The 22,517-nt window shown below is 35.7% G+C and overlaps 1 protein-coding gene across 2 annotated transcripts in view; it reads left to right on the top strand.

Moving 5' to 3' along the window:
* SLC30A9 (solute carrier family 30 member 9) overlaps nucleotides 1–22,517 on the top strand; it is an 84,763-nt gene that overhangs the window by 29,841 nt on the left and 32,405 nt on the right. The window contains exons 3-8 of one of the 2 annotated variants that reach the window (XM_086705156.1): nucleotides 3,411–3,470; nucleotides 5,507–5,606; nucleotides 7,626–7,718; nucleotides 8,090–8,172; nucleotides 13,682–13,740; nucleotides 20,104–20,171. In XM_086705156.1, the coding sequence (XP_086561282.1) occupies nucleotides 3,411–3,470; nucleotides 5,507–5,606; nucleotides 7,626–7,718; nucleotides 8,090–8,172; nucleotides 13,682–13,740; nucleotides 20,104–20,171 (463 nt within the window). Of the gene's footprint in view, nucleotides 1–3,407; nucleotides 3,471–5,506; nucleotides 5,607–7,625; nucleotides 7,719–8,089; nucleotides 8,173–13,681; nucleotides 13,741–20,103; nucleotides 20,172–22,517 lie in introns of both variants that reach the window. The other variant, XM_025922380.2, reaches the window with a different exon arrangement.

The raw sequence follows: 22,517 nt of genomic DNA, 5'->3' as shown, positions 1-22,517 counted from the left end.
AATACAAACAATAACCTTTTGAAATACTAAATGCTAAAATTTAATTTAATTTTTTTATTTTGTTTTATTATTTTCTAAGTTTATTAATTTTGAGAGAGAGAATATCCCCAGAAGGGGATTCCCCTTAAATGCTAAAGTCGTAGTCAAGAGTAGTAAGATTGTGGTGGCTTAGTCTGTTGAACCCAGGCTCTTGATTTCTGGCTAAGGTTATGACCGCAGGATTTCCTGAATTTGAGTCCTGTGTCTGGCTCTGCGCTGACAGTGTGGAGCCTCCTCGGGATTCTCTCCCTCTCTGACCCTCCCCTGCAGTCTCTCTCTCTCACTCAAAATAAATCGATACACTTAAAAAAATGCATAATAAGATCAAAGAAGTTTTCAGTAATTAAAGGTTTCTTTCCTGTTTAGAGGAAAGTTGAGATGCTGAATAACTTTGCAGATGATTAGAAAGATTCACAGAAAAGTATGTATGTTAAATTTTTAAGTGGAATCATTTAAACAGAAATGTAATCTTACAAATTTCAAACCATCTTAAGGGATGGGGCGGGAAGAAAATACAGAAAACTCTATCAGTCTAACAGATGGCAAGAAAGGCAAAACAAAAATAAGAGCAAAGCAAAAGGATGGTAAAATGAAAACAGACAGTAAGGGGGCAGAAGTCCAGATGTACCACTACTCAGGTAGTGAGCCAGATTTCATGGTGCTGCATATCATTTCAGTAACTGACATTCTATAAATATGTGGAAACAGTTTCTATTTTTTTAATATGTTTAGAGAGACGTTTAGATAGCCTCTGCTATCAGCTGCTCAAGTTCTTTGCTCTTGAGACTATCCTCTTGATGTATTAAACCAACAGTTTCTTCCTCATCATTCTCATCCCTGTATAAAAGAGTCAGTCTTTCCTTGATCCCATTCTCCTTTCTAGCTCCTGCTGAAAGTCCAGATACTGCTTTTACTGTTTCATTTCGCATTCTCACTTCAGGCTGTTGCTTCTGTCCCCATTCTTCCTGCTGAAACTGCTATTGTCAACAGGCTACCAGTAAGCTCCATGTTGCTAATCCAGTTTTTACATCTGTCCTTTTCCTCCCTGCCATGAAAAATACACAAATACCTACTCCTACATCGAATATTGTTTTACACGTAGAGATAATATAGGAAGTTGGTTAAGAGCATAGACTAATCAAAATGATGTGTGTTTCAATTCCTGACTGTGCCTTCATGTTTAAAATACCAGCTGTGTGGTTTTGGGGGAAGTTGCAAACTTCTCTGTGCTTCAGTTTCCTCATCTTTACGATGAAGATAATAATAGTACTTACCTCAGCAGTTTTGTTAAGATCAAATGGAATAATGCACATAAAACACATAGTACAGTATGTGGCACATATTAAATGCTTAGTAAATGTTAGCTCTGTCGTTAGTAAATATTTTATTATTGAGTGAGGATATAAATTTATAAGGGGCATTTTTTTAAGGGTGAGATTTTTTTTCTCTCTCTCTCTGCCCCTCCCCTGCTCATGCTCTCTCTCTCTCAAAAATAAATAAACTTAAAAAAATTAAGTTCTGTCAGTTTAAAAAAAAGGAATAGAATTAGACATTTACATGTATATATCTTTAATTGTTTAGCTGTTTTTACACTTTACTGTGTGATAACTTATTGTGTGTATGCTTGTGATTTACTGTTTTCATTAGATTTTGCTAAGATTTATCTTAACAGTATATGTGTCTAGCTTATAAATTACATGTATCTATTTCATTAATTTTCATGGAGATAATTAGAGCACATACTTCTGATGGTTGTGTGAATTAAATGATACATGTAAAGTACTTAAAATAGTGCTTGGCACATAGTAAAGGCTCAAAGAAAGATAGCCACTATTATGTTTATTATTGTTCACTACTGTATGAAATGTGGTATGAATAGAACATGGTATGTTTAGCTATTCCAATTCTTATGGGCATTTGGGTTCTTTCCAATTTGAAGCAACAGAACACAGTGCTGCTCTGAACATTCATATACCTTTTTCCTTGTACCCTTGTGCAAGTTTCTATTAGGACAAATATATTGGCCTAGAAGAATTTGCTAGGTCATAAGTTATGCTTATGTTCAGCTGTATCAGGTAATGCCAACCTGTTTAGCCAGGTAATTGTGCCATTTATATTTCCACCAGCAGTGTATGAGTTCCCATTGCTCCATAGCCCTTGCCAACACTAGATGTTGATACGTTTTTTCATTTTTCCTGATCTGATTGTTGTAAAATGGATTCTTGTGGTTTCTTTTGGGTTCTGTCCATGATGAGGCAGCCATCTCTTTGGTATGTTTATTGGTCACTTGTATTTCCTTTCCTTCTTGTTCTTGTCTTCTCTGTTTTTCTAATGATCTGTCTTTTTCTTGTTAATTTGGAGAAATTCCTAAATATTGGTACTTATCCTTTGTTGATGCTATTTGTTAGAAATATCTTCTCCCAGTTTGAGGCTTTCTTTTCTTTCCTTTTCTTTTTTCTTTTCTTTTCTTTTCTCTTCTCTTCTCTTCTCTTCTCTTCTCTTCTCTTCTCTTCTCTTCTCTTCTCTTCTCTTCTTTTCTTTCTGGGTTTTATTTTTAAGTAATCTCCAAACCCAACATGGGACTCAAACTCACAACCCCAAGATCAAGAGTCAAATGCTTTCCTGACTGAGCCAACCAGGCACCCATCTTTTGTTTTGTTTTGTTTTGTTTTGTTTTGTTTTAAATGGGATCTTTTGATGGACAGAGGTTTTGAATTTTAGTTTAGTAGAATATGTCCATTTTTTCTTGTTTAAGAAATCTGTCTCTACCATAAAAATATTCTCTGTTGTTGTCTGTTAGGCATGTAAATGCCTTCACACTTAAGTTCTTAATTGACCTGGAATTGGCTGTTTATGGGATGAAGTATATTTAATTTTTAATTTTTAGTGAATTTTGGGGGGTGTTGTACATTCTTCCCAGTACCACTCAATAGTCATCCTTTCCTCATTAATATCTCTAGAATAATTTTGAGTGGAAGAATTTATAGTGTGTGTCCTTGTTTTATACCTTATAAAGAGATGCACCTAATTTTTTGTCATTGAATATGTTTGTTATAGGTTTGTTTTGTTTTCTAAGGAAATTCCTTTTTGTCCTAATTTTTAAAAAAGGTTTGAAACTTGCGTTGGTGTTGAATTTTAGTAAATGCTTTTTCTTTAGCTCTTGAAATGATTCTGTAGCTTTTTTTCTTCAGTCAGTTAATGAGGGGAATTAATAGTTTTTCTAATGTTCAACTATTCTTGTATTACTAGGATATTGGCCTATCATATATTATATTTTTTATACATTGCCAGATTGTTAGCTAACATTAAGTTTTTAATTTTGTTTGAAAGCAACTACTTAATGTAACTTTTTAAAATTAACTTTCTAGCAGAAAATATAGGTGCTGAACTCAAAGCTCCACTCATTAAGCAAGAACCTCTCCAAGTAAGAGGTAAATATATTTTATTCTTTTTTTTTATTGTAATGGTGTTTTGAATTAAATATACGAAATTAGTTTATATAGAGCTCTTTATAATTACATTATTCTGAGTGTACAGTCCCTTTTTTTCTTTAAACATACTGACCATAAGGATTTATTCTCCTCTTTATAAACTAATTTTCTACCGAAATTCACTTTGCATTTTGGTCACAAATTTTGTGGTAATTGTTTTTTCAAAAGCCCAAAGAAAGGAGTAATGGCAAATAAAAGTGATCAATTGCTTTATCATTTTTAGAAAAGTAATGTGATTAAAAAGCAGGAGACCCAAAACCTTTCAGTTACACCATGTTCAAATGCAGATAGAGTTTGGACATTCTTTTTTGACTTTGTTTTCTGGGAATAACTGAGTGACGAGGGAATTCTTGTTTGCAGCTCTGCTCTTTGTATGAGCTGTGGCTCTCACTTCCAAAGCAGGGTGTTTTACAGGGCAGTAACTGTGATTAGAAGCACCACGGCTTTGGCATCAGGCAAAAGTGGACTCAGTTTGTGGCTCCAGCATGCACTAGCTGTATAGCCTTGGGCATTTTCCTTGAGCTGTATTTTTCACCCCTATGAGATTTTGCAAAATGCAATTTCTTTTCTAGGGTAACCTGGAAGATGGTCCATAGTATACAGTTACAGTTAGGAATAATTAATATGATTGCAGCAGCATCATCCACAGTCTGGGCCAGGGCAGGCCAAGAGGGATTTCTGTATACTTTAAAGAAATCTTTGAAAAGTAACTTTAAAAAACCACTGATCTTTTAAAAGAAAGAAGTAATTCTTCTCTTTGCTCCAGAGTAGCTTATCTGGATTTAGAATTTTAGGATTATTCGAGTAAGGCAGTTTAGAGACATGAAACTCATGCAAAAAGAAACCTGAACTACCTTATATGTATTTTTTTCAAATAAAGTTTTGATTTTTTATACTGCACTTTGTTGGAAGTGTTATTAAATATTATTTGTGCATTTGATTTTAATAGTTAATGTGTTATTTTAAGAGTCCTTTCTAGCTACTGTAGTGACAGGTAATTTTAGTCTTAATATACTCTTTCCACTTCAAAGTACAATGGAAAACTCATTAATAGATCTGAGAATAGAATATGAAGTAACTGGGTGACAGTTTGAAACGGAACACGTGACTTGTGTTGTTTTGTCCTGCTCTTCAGATATTTGCTCATGTTATTTACCTACGTTATGTGACCAGAAGTCTCATTTTGCAATGATTTATAAACATAGACCTATGTTGAGTGTAATTTTTAATTCACAGGCTATAATTGATGCCAAATTGGTATTTTGTTATTGATCTCTGGTTTTTTAATGAACAATTTGATGCTTGGTAATGGGGAAATAATTTAGTAGAAGACAGTATTTTACCTATTACCCATAATAAACCTTCTATAATTATGTTAAACTTCCTATAATTTTTAACTGATAAAAATATTCCTTACGTTTACTTTAGCTTTCTTACATTATGTGAAATAGTCCAGTGGCTTTCAGGCCTTTTTTGACAACACCTCACGTAAGAAATATGAATGAAAACAAAAGTTTTCACAAAGTACTTATTCATTGTATGTAGTACTCTTTGATTACTTTCTATTTTCCTTTTTATAAAAAATGTTTGAAAAACATTGAACCAGTACGGAATTTTTTTATTGAAACTTCATTTTCATTTAGACCCTAGACAATTTAAATTGTATTAGTACAATTTAAACAGACCAGTAATACCTATACAAGATGTCCATTAGACAAAGGATTAGCATTTTGGCATCAGTTATAGCTGAGCTATGGAGATAAAATCTACATTTAGGCAACAAATGGGATTCTGTCCTATTCTGCACTTGGAGAATTTCCTTTTCTGATGCCATTCAGTGCATCAGGAAAAACATCAATTTTCTATGAAATTCATTAGTGAACCCACTTAAACGTCAACAAATGTTTATCTTCTAATATTGTTTCCAATTTGCATATTTATTATATATTTTTTTTAATTATTATTTTTGGTTTTAGTCAAAGCAGTCCTTAAGAAGAGGGAATATGGACCAAAGTACACTCAGAATAATTTCATCACTGGAGTCAGAGCAATAAATGAGTTCTGTCTGAAATCCAGGTATAGTAGGTTTTTCTTTTTCTTTTTCTTTTTTAATGTGATAGTTGTATCTAATCTGAATAGCCATTTATTTCTTAGAATATGTTACTTGCTACCATCCATGTGGAAATTTTCCCAAGACAGCTTCCTAAATTGAAGATCTATTTTGTTCAGTTAAAAAATGTTAAGATTGGTAGCTTACTAAACTGAATTCTGCTTCAACATGAGCAACTCCAGTCTTTTGTGATATCTTAAAAAAGTTCAAAAAGGTAGGTTCTTGGGGTGTCTGGATGGCTCAGTTGGTGGGGTATCTGGCTCTTGATCTTGGCTCATGTTATGATCTCACAGTTCACGGGATTGAGCCCCATGTAGGGCTCCTGCACTGACAGCATGGAGCCTGCTTGGCATTCTCTCTCCCATTCTCTCTCTGCTACTCTCCCACTCGTACTTTCTCTCTCAAAATAAATAAACTTTAAAAAAAAAAAAAAAAAGGTTCTTCAAAACCTCTGTATCCCACAAGAACCTTAGGAGTTTTATTATTGTGTTAATATGTAGCTTATTATTAATAAGATATTTGTGTATTTGTTTAACTTTTTAAAGTTTTGGGTTTATTTGGCTACCAGAGTTGAGTAATTTAGTTACATTTATGTTCACACTCCAGCTATGGTTTCTGTTGAGCATAAATTATTTTTCTGGTATCTTTTTGTTACTAATTTTGTTGTAATCTTAGATATTTATTCAGATATTTGTCACAAATTTAGAAGCCCCCCCCCCCCCCCCCTTTGTGTGTTTACCTAAGGAAGCCATATTACGTTGAAGATTTCTTGGCAATTTAGACATCAGATTTAGCCTTTTTTCCCCTCTCCCGCCTGGTCACATCCTCTGTATTACAGTATCAAGAAATAAGAATTCCTGTCATCAGTTTTGTAACTTACTTAACTATTAAAAACAACATTGTAACATTGTAAAAAACAGTTGTAACAGTGATGTAAAAGAATGTTCTGTTTCACACTGAGTACTTCATTTAGTTCTCACAAAAATTTTGTGAATTAAGTGGATTAGGTGTTGCTGTCTCCGCATTGTAGGCCAAGAAACATAGTAAAGAGGTCAGTGGCAACCTGGCTCACTTAGTCAGCATCAGGGAACTAGGATACATATCTTTGATAGGTAAACATTTTTTTACTAATATGTGATGGTTGGTTATGTTGACTTGTTTTATTTATGTATTTATTTATTTATTTTTAAATATTTTATGGTAAATAATCTCCACACTCAAGTTGGGGCTCGAACCCACAACCCCAAAGTCAAGAGTCGCACACTCCACTGACTGAGCCAGCCAGGTGCCCGGGTTGTTGACTTATGTTAAACTCCAAAATAATTTCTTGGGATTTAATATATTCCATAGTAACCAGATTTTTACTTATAGGTTTTTCCATTGCTCTTGTAGAATTTCCTTAGAAAGACCAATAATCAAATTTAGAATGACTATTTAGCCGTGACTTGATGAATACATAAACCCTTCAGAATTTAAGAGAATGGAAAATAAATAGCACAGAATTGACATATACACTTTATGACTTGATACCTATAAATAGTGTTACCACTTAGTATCATCAATTAGTATTAATCTGGATATAAACAAGTATGACTATAAGTCTTAAATTTAAATTCTTAAATAGAGGATGATATCCTAATCCATGTTTTTTCTACTTTTCACTTTTTCCTCATACATCAGACATTGCAGTGGAGTGTCCATAACAGATAAAAAACAAACACTGATGAATTAGTTGAATCTCTACATATTATGTCATGTTATCTATAGTGAACATCAAGAATAATTTTTTTTTCACTGTCTCTAGAGCAATTTTTGTATGCAAAAATGCCTTCTCTAAACTGATCTTTATAAAGCCTTTAACTGATCTGTGTAGTCTTTAAAGATCAGGATCAAGATAGTGGCTTTTATCTGCCCCTAATAATCCTTCTGAGTACCTCAACTATATGAACCTTGTCTGAACAAATTCAGCATGTTTCTTTCTCCAGTGATCTGGAACAACTTCGAAAAATCAGACGACGAAGTCCTCATGAAGATACCGAGTCCTTTACCGTATACTTGAGATCAGATGTGGAGGCAAAGTAAGAATATAGTTCTTTTAGAATAAATGTACAAGCCAAATTTGGGATTAATAAAAACCCATCTTATATAGACCCAGAAGTTTTTAAAGGATATATTTAAAAAGCAGAGTATTTTCATATTTGCAAACTTGTCTATCTGTGACTAGTCAACTAAAAGTATATCAAAATTTATAAGAAAATTTGCTGTTGAAGTTACTGTTACTGTTTAGATTTAATTTAGAAAAGCTTCTTCAGTGTTTTGTATTTTTTCTAAAGGACCTTATGCTTTGTTGTAAGATTCTCATATAGTTATAATTCGTCTAGATTTAAATATGATTACAATAAAGTCATTAAAAGTGTTCATTGTCAATGGCCCATGTGTGTATGTGCAGATCTTTGGAAGTTTGGGGAAGCCCTGAAGCTCTTGCCAGAGAGAAAAAACTGCGTAAGGAAGCAGAAATAGAATACAGAGAGAGTAAGTATATTCAATTTAAAGTGGAGTTAATTAAAACATAACGTGTAGGTGAAACTGGGGCCTTTAATGAATAACTGTACTTCCTAGCAGTTGCAGGTCTCTTGACTTTGGCTCTGTTGGTTCTAGCAAATACCAGTTTCCACTTTATAAGACAGTACCTTTTTTTTTTTTTTCCTCCTGTATGGCTCTTTAAAGATGATGAGAGGTAACAAAGCTACATGGTTGTTTCTATATGTCAATATTATAATTTATAGTCTGATTTGAAGATTATATTTGTGTATGTATATATCTCTCTCTCTATATAGGTATATATAGATATATATATATATATAAAGCCTCCTATATATATATTTATATATATATAAAGAATAAAAAGCCTCCTTTCATTTTCTACAGTAACTACAGTTACTGTCTCATTTTCCTGACTATAGATAACTGTTGTTGGCAATTTGGTGTATATCTATCCAGAATATTTCTGATGAATTTTCAAATTTCTGTACACATTTTTTCACTTAAACGTAATTGGGTGACACTCTGCATATTGTTTGGTGTCTTGTCCTTTATGTTTACCAGTGTGACTGTAAGCATCTTTCCATGTCTTTCTATAGAGCTCTACCTCACTCCCATTCTGTTTTAACAGCTACAGAGTCTTCCGTTATATGGACATAACAAGCTTTATGTTCTCCAATTTTTTACCATTACAAAGAACCATTAGTGAATGTCATATTTTAAAATATGTAATATATACTGTTATTAAAAATACATGGTATAAAATGTTCGTAGAATTTTAGGGTTGAAGGACATGGGCATTTTAAGATTTGATAGAATGATTAGTTCTGAATAATTATTCTCCAAAGGCATATTGTGTCAATTTATACTTACAGTGTATGAGGGTGACTATTTCCTCATATCCTTGACAGTGCTGGATGTTACCATTGTTTTAACTTTCTTATGTATTTGATGGACAACAGATGGTACCTTTAATTTTGAGTTTTTCTGATTACCACTGAGGTTGGTTATCTTTTAATATATTTGTTTTTCTTAGTTTTCTGTGATAATTTTTATATCCTTTACTCTTCTAGATTGTGTATCTTTTAAAATAGATTTTCATGAGTTTTTGGTGTATTTTTAACCCTTAATTTTGTATGTTCTGAATATTTTCTTTTGCTCCTTCTTCATATTTTGTTTTATCCACCCCCCAGTTAGTGGGAGATTTCAGACATAGGAGTACAGAGGAAAGTGTAACAACTCCTCGAGAATCCCATCACTCAGCTTTACAGTTATCAACATGTGGCCAACCTTGTTTTATCTGTATTTCCTTTACTAACCCTCACTCTACTGAGGGTTAGTAATTCACTCTGCTGAATTATTTTGAAACTAGTCCCAGCTATTATATTATTCCATCTATAAATATTTCAGTATATGTCTCTAAAAAACAGGTATTTGTTTTAGTTAGTTCATACGATGGTGATGGTTAAACTGCTTTAGAAAAGCTCACTAACCACTGCCCTCAATAATCTGTCAGTAGGTCTTAATATCCTCTCAGTTGCCCTTTAGTTGAAGATCTAGGATGTTTTTGTATAGTTTTAATTTTGGCAAAGAAAATGAGTGACCTTCTGCTGATTATTTCTTTTCTTGACAAAGTTGAAAAAACATTTTGTCTCTTTCCAGCTAATCTAGTCAGGAGGAATAAGGGCTATATTTGAGGTTCTTATAGGCCTGGAATATATGATATTCAGATATCTGTATGTTGAGCAAGTGTAGATTGCTTTGCACAATCCAAGTCCTTTAAATCATAGTTCAGCATTTTGAAAAGTAATAAGGAGAATCCGTGAATCCTAGGATCTGTGCAGTTTTTGCCTCTTAGAAGAAGCAAACATTTGTTGACTGTATTATTCACAGATATGCTAAAGAGAGCTGCACCTAAATCCACAGGGGTGAAATATTTCAGTAAAACAAATATATACTGGGATCAGGGAACCTCAGAATTTTGGTATCACTATTCAAAGACTTCCATTGGGTATCTTTTCAGTAATACAGATGCTAATACTGGATATGATCGAATGTCGTTCCAGTAGGGCAGATTGCATTGGGGAATTAGATGCTGGCACTGCAGTTACAGATCTGTTCTATTACTTTGGGGAACTGATAGAATGTGGCAGGATTAAAATATAGATAGAGGTGCTAGTATCTGAGAAAAATATACACTTACTTTTCTTTGACAGGCTTTATTTAGGAGAATCTGAATTCTTCAACTGTATTTCTAAATTCTGTACAGGACCAAAGCTTAAAGGTGACAATATTACCTTACCCTGATGAGTTGGTGAAATTTCTAAATGGAAATACGGTCAGTAATATAGATAGAAAAGGGATAGAGAGAGCTTCTTGAGAGTATGGGAGTTCAGTATAAAGAGGGGGAGCGGTGAGATAGAAGGAGATCAAGGAGAAGTGAAACCAGCTGAAGGAAGATATGCAAGGAAGGAAAAACCAAGTAGGGCAAAGTAGTGGTGCTCAGATTGTCCCATTTTTGGCCAGTGGAAGCACCTCAAGTTGGTTCCAAAGTCCTTTTGTCATAACCCTAGTGTTGTAGCCTCCTTGCTTTTAGGTACAGTAAGATGTTTCAGGTTTATCTTCTATATTTCCTGCCCCGGACTGGGCATTACGCATCTCTGGAAGGAACTACATTTCTTTCTAGTAGGAAATAAAATTGAGAGAGTCTCCTTTGGGCATCAGGGATATTCATTTGTAGTAGGTTGTCATATGTTTAAGGTCTTTCCATGGACAGGTAGGAAATGCTTTTTTTTTCCTTAAGAGAGAAGATAGATAGGCTGTTTTGAAAAACTGAATGTTTATTTTTCTTTGTTGTGTTTTGTATCTCTTTTCTTACACTGAAAATTTTATTTTTTAGTCCATTGATATAATTAATTACATTTTTTGTTTACACATATAGAAAGAATATAGTGTAGTTTCTAATAATAATACCAATATTATTGCCATCAGGATGATTTAAGATTTACTTTTTTTTTTTTTTTTTTTTTTTTTGGTCTTTAGTATATATCCCACTAGGGATATATAGTTATATTTCTGTGTTTTAAATTCACTTGAAATTTCTGTCTGTGTGGATAAACCACAAAGTAGATGTAAAATTTGGTTCATTTGTTTCATTTTGCTTATGATTTTTATTCTTTTTTATTTTTTTAATTTTTTTTTAACGTTTATTTTTGAGACAGAGAGAGACAGAGCATGAACGGGGGAGGGGCAGAGAGAGAGGGAGACACAGAATCTGAAACAGGCTCCAGGCTCTGGTCAGCACAGAGCCCAACGCGGGGCTCAAACTCACAGACTGTGAGATCATGACCTGAGCCGAAGTCGGCCGCTTAACCGACTGAGCCACCCAGGTGCCCCTGCTTATGATTTTTAGAAATAATTTTGATTTATTTTTATTTTATAATTTTGTAAAACATTTACATGATTATCTAGAATCACATCTACCAGATAAAAATACTTCAGAGAAATTTAGCTTCCACTACTATCCTCTCCACCCTATTCTCCCTCTTGTATCAGTAACCATTTAGAAAATTAGTTTTGAGGTTATTTATTCCATTAAAAAATAGCATATAGGGGCGCCTGAGTGCCTCAGTCGGTTAAGTGTCCAACTCTTTTTTTAAATTTTTTTTAAATCTGTATTTATTTTTGAAAGAGAGACAGAGTGTGAGCAGGGGAGGGGCAGAAAGAGAGGGAGACACAGAATCTGAAGCAGGCTCCAGGCCCTGAGCTGTCAGCACAGAGCCCGACACAGGGCTCGAACTCACGAACTATGAGATCGTGACCTGAGCTGAAGTCGGATGCTCAACCAACTGAGCCATCCAGGCACCCCAAGTTTCCAACTCTTGATTTTGGTTCAGGCCATGCGTGATCTCATGGTTTATGAGATTGAGCCCCGTGGAGCCTGCTTGGAATTCTCATTCTCTCTCTCTCTCTCTCTCTCTCTCTCTCTCTCTCTCTCTCTCTCTGTGCCCCTCATATACACTCTCTCCCTCAAAATAAATAGATGAACTTAAATAAAAAAAAGTTCCAAAACACAAATAGTACAATACTATTAAAAGAGAAATAGAAGTAGCATATACACTGGTATTACCCCCTCAGACCCCTTTTGCTAAATAAGGTATACTTTCTGTTCTTGGCTTTTTTGTTTGACACTATGTCCTAAGGACCATTCTATAGTAGTAAATAGAGACATTTTTTTCATTCCTTTTATAATACTCCCATTTTGGGGGGTATACCATAGTTTATTCAGTTATTTCCCCATAGGTCATTTCTAGTCTTTTGCTATTAAAATAATGATACCACAAGTAGCTTGTACATACATTAAAGGAAATATATAAAGTTCACAATTTGAGAAAAGATAGTAATAGAAGTTTGTTCTTATTGTATTTTTAAACGTTGGGCTAAGAAATGAGGAATTGGTTCTTCTATCAAGCTTAAGTAACTCATATTTTTAGGTAATATTGAGAACAGAATCTTAATATCAAAGTGCCTTTTTCTCATTGTAAAGCCAGTTTTCTTCCCACAAAAAACACAACAAAATTTATCATTTTAACAGAGTGTTAAGTATCTTTGCATTGTTCTGAAACAAATCTCTAGAAATTATTTCCCGAACTTTTTCATCATGTAAAACTGGAACTATACCTGTTAAGCAATGGCCCTTTCTTCGTACCTGTAGCCCTTGGTAACCACTATTCTACTTTGTGGTTCTATGAATTTGACTACTGTAGATATCTCAGGTAAATAGAATCATACAATATTTGTATTTTTGATGGAGTTATTTCACTTAGCATACTGTCCTCAGTGTCCGTCCATGTGACAGGATGTCCTTCCTTTTTAAGTGTGAATAATATTTCATTGTATGTATATGCCACCTTTTGTTTATCCATTCATCTGTCCATTGACATTTTGGTTGCTTTCACTTCTTGGCTATTCTGAATAGTGATGCTCTGAATATGGGTATGTAAATATCTCTTTGAGACCTGCTTTTTTATTTATTTTTTGGGTGTATACCCAGAAGTGGGATTGCTAGATCATATGGTAGTTTTTAATATTTTTGAGGAACCCTCCATATTGTTTTCCATGGTGGTTACACCATATTACAGTCCCACCAGCATGCACAAGGTTTTCAGTTTCTCCATATCCTCGCCAACACTTGTTTTCTGGGCTTTGTTTCATTTTGCTTTTGGATAATGGCCATTCTGATGGCTGTGAGGTGATACCACATTGTGGTCTTAATTTGCATTTTTCTGATAATTAGTGTGATATGTTGGCCATTTAATGTGCTTGTTGGCCATTTGTATATCTTTGGAGAAAGAAGAGTCCTCTGCCCATTTTATATTTGGCCGCTAGCATGTGGAATATATTTAACATAGTCTTAAAGAGAATAATTGTGTTAACCTAAAATATGACTGATAAGAATATGTATGAGCTAAATGTATTTTGTGATTCTTTTCTTTTAAAGGGCTATTTAGAAACCAAAAAATATTAAGAGAATATAGAGACTTCCTGGGAAACACTAAGGTAAGGTTATCTTTCTGCTATTATGTGTATATATTTTGCACGGTGAAGTGTTAGTGTCAGTCTTTTGTGAAAATCTAGCATATCTCATCATAATTCAAGATTTTCCTGAGCACATCGTAACTTACTGAAATAGTCTGTTTGCTTCTGTGTGGTTTTCTTAAAATTAAAAAAACTGGGAGGGGGGCACCTAGGTGGCTCAGTCAGTTAAGTGTCTGACATTGGCTCCAGTCATTATCTCGGGTTTATGAGTTCAAGTCCTGCTGCGGGTTCTGTGCTGACAGCTCAAAGCCTGGAGCCTGCCTCAGATTCTGTGTCTCCCTCTGTCTCTCTGCCCCTCCCCCTCTCTCACGTGCTCTCTATCAAAAATAAACATTAAAAAAAATTTAAAAACTTGGGACATATGTTCTTTTTGAATTCATAATAGTGTTATAAACCATAAGTGTATAGATCGTAGGTGACAGAGAAGACTGTTTTCTTAGGTTTTTAGCAAAGTTTAAACTCTCACGTACACCTTTAATTTTCTTTATCCTCTCTCCTACTCCTAACCCTGATTAAATATTCAAACTGCCACTTCTCTGCTTGTACCCAAAATGTTCAGCCCTTGGAGGAGAACATTTCATAGCCACTGATTGTTCTTTCTTATTATATGTAAATATAAAATCAGTGGGGGCGCCTGGGTGGCTCAGTCGGTTAAGCGTCCGACTTCGGCTCAGGTCATGATCTTGCGATCCATGGGTTCGAGCCCCGCGTCGGGCTCTGTGCTGACAGCTCAGAGCCTGGAGCCTGTCTCAGATTCTGTGTCTCCCTCTTTCTCTGACCCTCCCCTGTTCATGCTCTCTCTCTGTCTCAAAAATAAATGTTAAAAAATTTTTTTTAATTAATGAAAATAAAATCAGTGGATACAATGTTGACAGTCTTACTAAACTTGCAGAGGACATTCATTCTCTTTACTCTGTGAGATAGCTATTCCATACTTTTCCTCTCTTCCCACACTTCCTATAGCCTTACTCTTCAGCTGATGACCTTGCTTCATATTTCATTGAAAAAAATAGATGTGGGGTGCCTGGATGGCTCAGTCGGTTGAGCATCCGACTTCAGCTCAGGTCATGATCTCACGGTCTGTGAGTTCGAGCCCCGCGTCGGGCTCTGTGCTGACAGCTCAGAGCCTGGAGCCTGCTTCCGATTCTGTGTCTCCCTCTCTCTCTGCCCCTCCCCCGTTCATGCTCTGTCTCTCTCTGTCTCAAAAATAAATAAAAACATTTTAAAAAATTTAAAAAAAAATAGATGTAATCGGATAAAAGTACCTCACTTTCCATCACCAGATTTACTGACTTACCTACTTGTGTGCCAGAATACTTCCTACTAGAAGGATTACTATTGGGACCAGTATGGAAAGTTTACCTTTATTATCCTACCTCTTACTCTCTTCTGAATTCTCTTTATTTGGGCTTTGATTCCCACCACTCCACTGAAATGGCTCTTAGCAAAGTACCCACAACCTCCGAAATACCAGGTAGTCATGTCCAGAGTCAGCTTTGCATTTAAACCTAAATGGGAGGTATCTCCCGTGAAGAAGTCAGTGTCCTATCTGGAGAAAAGACCCGCCATGTAAATTGTCTCCTTTCTTCTGAGTTACATTTGAGACATTGCTCCCTTTTGGCAGAATTTAAGTTGGCAGTGATGAGGACTCTAGTCATATTTTACTTGATATTCTTTTCTTTTCCATTCATTATATTCAAAACTCTTTAATTTCCATTTCCCCTTTGAGTTTTTTGCTTCTGGCATCCCAGTGATAGATAGAGTCTTTGTATGCCTTATGAGCCAGCCTTTTCACTTCCGTGCTGTGGTAGCTGCTGCCACTGCCCATTCCTGTGAGGCTGGTGAGACCTGCTCCCTGGGAAGGTCTGTTCCTACTGTTGTATCTGTTTCACATGGAGGGTCATTGTCACCAGATTTTTGAATAGTAGCTATTGACTTCTGAAATCTGTGTCACTAGAGGCCTTTGAGGATTAATAGTCGTCAACCCTGAAATGTTCCAGGATTTGAATAGAATATCTTTCTGTTACGCCCTTTTTTGTAGTAATAGGATAACACCTTAGTATTTAATTTCCCTTTACTGTTCCATATTCCTGTAAGGAACATTCACTCTCCTACTGAAGATGGCTGCTTTCCTTCTCCGAAATATATGGGGCTAGTCCTGTTTGCTGGAATTAAATACCTTCTTTACTTTTACTTGTTGTTTTTTTTTTTCTCCCCAGATCGAGACACTTGTTTTTCTATGGTATTTTTCTTTGTCTTAGGAAATTCCAGTAGTGGTTGATATATATGAACTTACCATCTTCTGAGTCTGCCAAAAGCATTCTCTCAGAACACTATCTAACTATCTGATATCTAATTTGTCATTATCCCTTTATTTTTTTTTAAAGTTTTTATCTATCTATCTATCTATCTATCTGTCTGTCTGTCTATCTATCTAAAAGTCTTATTTAGGGATGCCTTGGTAGCTCAGTTGGTTAAGGTCATGATCGCAAGGCTCGTGAGTTTGAGTCCCGTATTGGGCTCTGTGCTGACTGCTCAGAGCCTGGAGCCTGCGTCAGATTCTGTGTCTATGTCTGTCTCTGCCCCTCGCCTGCTCGTGCTCTGTCTCTGTCTCTCTCAAAAATAAACATTAAAAAAAAAGTTTTATTTATTTCGAGAGAGAGAGAGAGCACAAGCTGGGGAGAGGTGGAGAGAAGGGAAAGAGAGAATCCCTGGCGGGTTCTGTGCTGTCAGCATGGAGCTCGACGTAGGGCTTGAACTCACAAATCTGTGAGATGATGACTGAGCCAAAACCAAGAGTCAGACGCTTAACCATCTGAGCTACCCAGGTTGCCCCTCTCATTGTTCCTTTAATATGTTCCTACTTTAATATGTTTCTACTTTCTTGTGCCTTTCCTTAGAATTCTAATTCTGTGAATTTCTTCTTAGAGTCCTTTAGAACATCACAAGTACCTTTATCTCCTCTTGCAGTTGTAACCCTGAAATACATCAGTAGTGCTTTGAGTATTTTTTGCTGATTTTGTTGGTAGTCTTTTTTTGAAATATTGCCAAATTTTGGTTCTGTTCCAATATTTAAAAAAAAATTGTTTGTAATGAAAAATTTCAAATATATGCAAAAGTAGAAAAAAATAGATATTTGATGTACCCATCTTCCAGTTTCAGTAGTTCCCAGCATGGTGGCCATTCTGATTTCTAGAGATGGTTCTCCCATTGCTTTCATTATGGAATTTATTGGTAACTTTAACAGGATACTTCCCAAGTGGCTTGTGAATCTTGGCTCCTTGTGGATCTCTTGCTTTTCCTTGGACTTCGTCACTATTTCTGATCTAGTGACAACTAACACATAATCATCTTTTCTACAGTCTTTTTTATCAGAACAGGTTGAGCTCAGTGAATCTGTTGTTCTTTAATATTCTATTCTGATTTTAAAGATATCGTTTTCTTTCTTTATCTTATTTATCCCCAAAGTCTTTAAACCTTTCTTCTAAAGAAATATTTCTCATCTTCTACCATCTTAAGCAGCATCTTTGCATTTATTTCTATACAGTTTTACTATTCCTAAAATAATTTCGTGAAGGTTTTTTTTTTTCTCTCTCTCTTCAGCCAAAAGATGCGTGCGGCACATTCTCATTGTAATAAGACAGACATACTGTGGTTTCTATTTATCAGTAAGTGATAGAACTCGGAAATCTAGAGCCATGGTCAGAATTTATAGTTTGCATATCTAAGTTCAAGTTGAAGTCATGTGAATAAAGTTTCTCCCTGCCTAGTTCCTTATCTTAGTCCTGCAGGCAGTTCAAAACAAAATTTGGGGCATCTAATTGCACATTGTCAAGACCTGACCCTAACACTTTAAATCCAGAAGCTCCCTCTTGTGTTCTGTGGTCCATAGGAAACTTAGGAGGTGCTGTGTAAAATCCTGGTCTGCAGACCTGACTGCAAAACACTGTAAGAGTATGAACAAATTAAAAAAGACATTTTTCTCCCCTCATGCCTGACATGGTAATACCAAGCCAAGGTGCCTCTATAGAATTCACATTTAAGCTGCAGCACCCTGTCTTACAGGACCTGCACCTTCAGTGAGGACTGTTTCTACTTATTCAAAACCAGCACATTCAGTGAGGGCTGTTTCTAATTGCAAAACCATTGTAGTCTGCTGCTAGGGGACAAAACTTCCATAAGCTGTGGTGACTTACCAAGAACTGACTCTCACGTGGCCTGATCCCAGTAACAACCTAAAATTTTACTCATTTGTTTTCCTCAGCTATTTCTCAGAGTTCTGAGCCAGCGTATGAGATCTTAGAGACTCTTCTTATTTAGACTTACCCAGTAAATTGTAGACAGTTCTACCCATCTTGCCCAGATACGTAGCCATGAAAGAACAGAAGACAATGTGTACCACATCCCAAAATAAAGGAGGGAGTTAATAAGCATGCCCAGCATTCTCTCCCAAACTTACCTCACTAAACTTAGTCAACCTCCAGAGGGCCACTGGGGAGGGGGGACGGGCTGGCTAAATGCAAGAGGCCACAGTGTCAGCGGGGGTGCGAGTATCTGTCCTCATGGAAATCAGAGGAAGAAGTATTCAAGTGCCTACCACCACCAGCAGTATTCTGTTTCCTTGGAACACCTTGTTTTCTAGGAGCCCAAGACAGCCTTTCACCTGGTTTTCCTTCTAATTTCATGAATACCTCCTCTTTATCTCTTCTGCAACAAAACTGCTTTTTTACTCAATCTCCAAATGTTAGACATTTATTATAGACCCTTTTATACTTAAATCCCATCAGTAGATCTGACTGGCATTTTCTTCAAAATAGATACCTAGTATAACTGCTTCTCCCCATGTCTCTTATTGAAACCTTAGTCTAAACTATCACTATCTTTTACCTGGAGTATCCTCCTAATTGTTCTCTCCACTATGCTTTTGTCTCCATAATTTAGTCTCTACATTATAAACTCTGTCTTTGTAAAACATAAATTAGACTATGTCAAGTATCTGTATAAAATCATACGGTGCCTTCTTTTTGCCATTAGAATAAAATTTATACTCCTTACCGTATTCTCCAAAATCCAATGGGATATGGCCCCTGCTTCCTTCTCTGTCCCCTACCATTTTCCTTGCTCTCTATGTTCTTAGCCACACCAACCTTATTTTGTGCTTCTCTTCCAGCCTTTAAATATGCTGTATACTCTGTCTGAAACTGTTCTTCCAGATTTTTTCATGGTTGCTTCCTTATCATCCTTGAACCTCTTTCCTACTCTAGTTAAAATAAATCTTCCCACATATACCCTCCCCCTCCCATACGTGTTCCTCTCCATTCTGTTTTATCTTCCTTATTTTATTCATTATTTTCTGGTATATATTTGTTTATGGATTTATTCTCTATCTTTCTGGACTGGACTGGGAGATCAGTGAAAGCAGGGACTCTTGTTTTGTTTACTGTCAGATCCCAGAATTGTGCGAGGCATGTAGTAGTTGCACGATGAAAATTTCTTGAATAAATGCCATAAGGCGGAATATATGCAGTACTTTAATAGAAATTAAATTGAACTGAATTTTAATAATAAATGTGCAGCAGAATGAATATTTATTCTCTGTGACTGACCAAGGAAGGCTTTATGTAGAAAAGTGCCACCTGGCGTAACATGGAAGAGGATGAGTAAAACCTGGACAGATTGTGTTGGAAGATGATGATAACATTCCAGGGAGAGGAAAGAGCAGGAGAAAAAATGCAGAAAGTATACATTGAAGGAAGAGTAAAACTACATTTAACTCAAGAAAGATATTTTTCTTTACTTGGTTTATTTCTTTTGTTTTGGTGTGTTTAGGAATTAAACTTATTATCACTCGAGGTCTTTGGTGTTTAGAGAGCAGTGAGGAGTTAAATTAGAGAAGGAAACTTGGCTTTGGCTGTTCCTTGTTTAAAAGTTAAGGAGTTGCTCAAGAAATGGGAAAATTTTAGAGTGTCTCAGTTGCAGTTCAGTACATTTTTATCACTTTATCCCTAGTTTCTGTGTAACCAACTCAGATCTTTTCTGGCGATAGGAAATTACTTACAAGGAAGCAAAATAAACATTTATTGTTTTGGAAAAAGACCATAGGCATTCTCAATTTCCATCTTCTCACTTTTCGAAGAGGAAATTCTGGAGATAAATAAATAAGTAAATAAGTAAATCAATCAATCAATCAATCAATCAATCAATCTACTTGTTTAGAGGTTTTGAAAGAAGAGATGTTTTTCTGGTGTGTCAGAGTCACTTAAAAGCATTAAACTGCTTCCCTGGGAAATTTTAGAGATTTATTTGTTTGGTTCTTTTTTATAGCCACGGTCCAGAACGACATCAGTTTTTTTTAAAGGGCCAGGAAAAGTGGTGATGGTTGCCATTTGCATGTAAGTACTGAAAAATAAGCCATTTGAAATAGAAACACGTTATTTTTAATGTGTATATCCATGAATGTAAACATTTATTACTTAATACCTAGATAGTTAGAAGTTTATATCATTTTAATACTTTTGTTTTTTAAGTTTATTTATTTTGAGAGAGACAGAGAGAGAGCTGGAGAGGGGCCAAGAGAGAGGGAGACAGAATCCCAAGCAGGCTCCATGCTATCAGCTCAGAGCCCGATGTGGGGCTCGAATTCACAAACCGTGAGATCATGACCTGAGCCAAAACCAAGAGTCCGATGTTTAACCGACTGAGCCACCCAAGCATCCCAAAAGTTTATATTGTTCTAGAAGGAAGTCGAATAAGTCTTTGTTAATTATTGTCAGTAAAGTGATGAAGGAAGAGTCCACATAGATACCTGTGCTTGTACTGTGTCTATTTTTGGTGTCGTTAAGATCTAAGAACAGTTGCTCTCTGAAAATCCTCTTATTTTGGGGGCTCCTGGGTGGCTCAGTCGGTTAATCCTCCAACTTTAGCTCAGGTCATGATCTCACAGTTTATGAGTTTGAGCTCTGCATCGGGCTGTCTAATGTCAGAGCAGAGCCCACTTCGGATCCTTTGTCTCCCTCTCTCTCTGCCCCTCTCCTGCTTCTGCATGTGTTTTCTCTGTCTCTCAAAAATAAATAAAAACATTGAAAATTCTCTTATTTTCATTAGGGTTGATAGAATTTTTTTTTTTTTTTTTTTTTTATAAAGGTGAATTATGTGCACCTGGGATGGCTCAGTTAGTTGAACATGGGACTTTTGATTTCAGCTCAGGTCATGATCTCAGGGTTGAGTCAGCTCTGTACTGAGCTTGGAGCCTGCTTGAGATTCTCTTTCTCCTGCCCCTCTCCCCTTCTCGTGCTTGCTCGCTCACTCTCTGTGTCTCTGGAAGAAAAAATGGTGAATTTGCCAAGATCATTTTTTGAATAACTAAACCAGCATGGGTTGTAACTACAGAAGAGTATCTGCACTCTTGTTTTTTCACTTACCTCAGAAGAACATAATTGATATTTGTGCCTCTTCTTTTTCTTTCTGTCTAATTGATTCCTATTGTTATTTTTTTTCTTTTGCTGATTAATCTATCTTAGGATGTTTAAAAAGTTTAATTCCGTACTTCATTTGTTACTTTATTTCTAATAAAATAACATGTATATATACATATACATGTATGTGTGTATATATATATATATATGGCATCTCGGGAATTGTGGTAGGGTCTTGAAATTCAAGATACAATACATAATTCTCATCTTTAAGGATTGGAGAGGAGCTGGACTGGAGGAAGTCATTTACAATAATATAGAGAAGAGATGGTGATGCACTAAGTGCAGTAGCATTAATTCTTTTTATTAGTAAAGCAGGGTTAGCAACGAAGTCTTTCTTCCTCGGAAGAATGTATGTAATGTATATAAACTGCTTAGCATAATACCTGGTACCTAATAGGTATTTAATAATTATTGTTAATATATATTGGCCTGAAGGTCACAGAGGAGAGCTGGATTAGGGATTTAGAGAGTTATTAATATAGAAATAATAATTAATGCCATAAGAGTAGTTAAGATCACTTGGAGATATGGAAGAAAAACCTCTTAGGAGGAAACCTTGAAGAATGCTAACATCTGTGAAATGGGTGGAGGAAAAGAGCCTGCAGAGGAGACTGAGGAAGAGAAAGGAAAGCAAACCAGGAACTAGGAAGAAACCAGCATACCATGGAAGCCAAGGGAAGACAGCATTTTAAGAAAATAGTGCCATACGCTTCTGTGAGATTAAGGAAAATACTAAAATGTTTTCAGGGATTTAATAATAAGAAACAGTTGTGGTGTTGATAATAATCTAATGAGGTATCCGAGACATAAGCCATCTTTAAATGGCTTGAAGATTTAATACAAAGTATAGAAAACTGAGACAGCAATAGCACATATAACTCTTTTAAGAAATTATCTGAAGTGGAAGAGGGGAAAGGGTAGCTGGAAGGGGACCTATAGTTTGTCATTTATAGAATGAAGATGTTAATATTTATATAATAATAGCGTTATAATGAAACATAGTGACTAGTATAGTGCCCAAGATAAGCCGTCCCAGTCATTATTGTTGGAATCTGACCAGCCAGCTTCCTCAGAGCTAACCAAGTTTATTTTTAGCATCTGTTATCTTCTGGTATGACCTTGAGACTGCTTGGTTTAGATTCGTCTTCGTCTCTGGCATCTGCCTGCTTGATAAAACAGACTTTCATCAAAGTCTTGGTTTTGACACTGGTCTGCTAGACAATATCAAGTGCATATCCTCTTTAACCCACCGAAGACACT

The sequence above is a fragment of the Puma concolor genome, chromosome B1, assembly GCF_028749965.1.
Source record: "Puma concolor isolate L17-30 chromosome B1, mPumCon1.1.hap2, whole genome shotgun sequence".
Lineage (NCBI taxonomy): Eukaryota > Metazoa > Chordata > Mammalia > Carnivora > Felidae > Puma > Puma concolor.
This window is presented reverse-complemented; position numbering and strand designations above follow the sequence as displayed.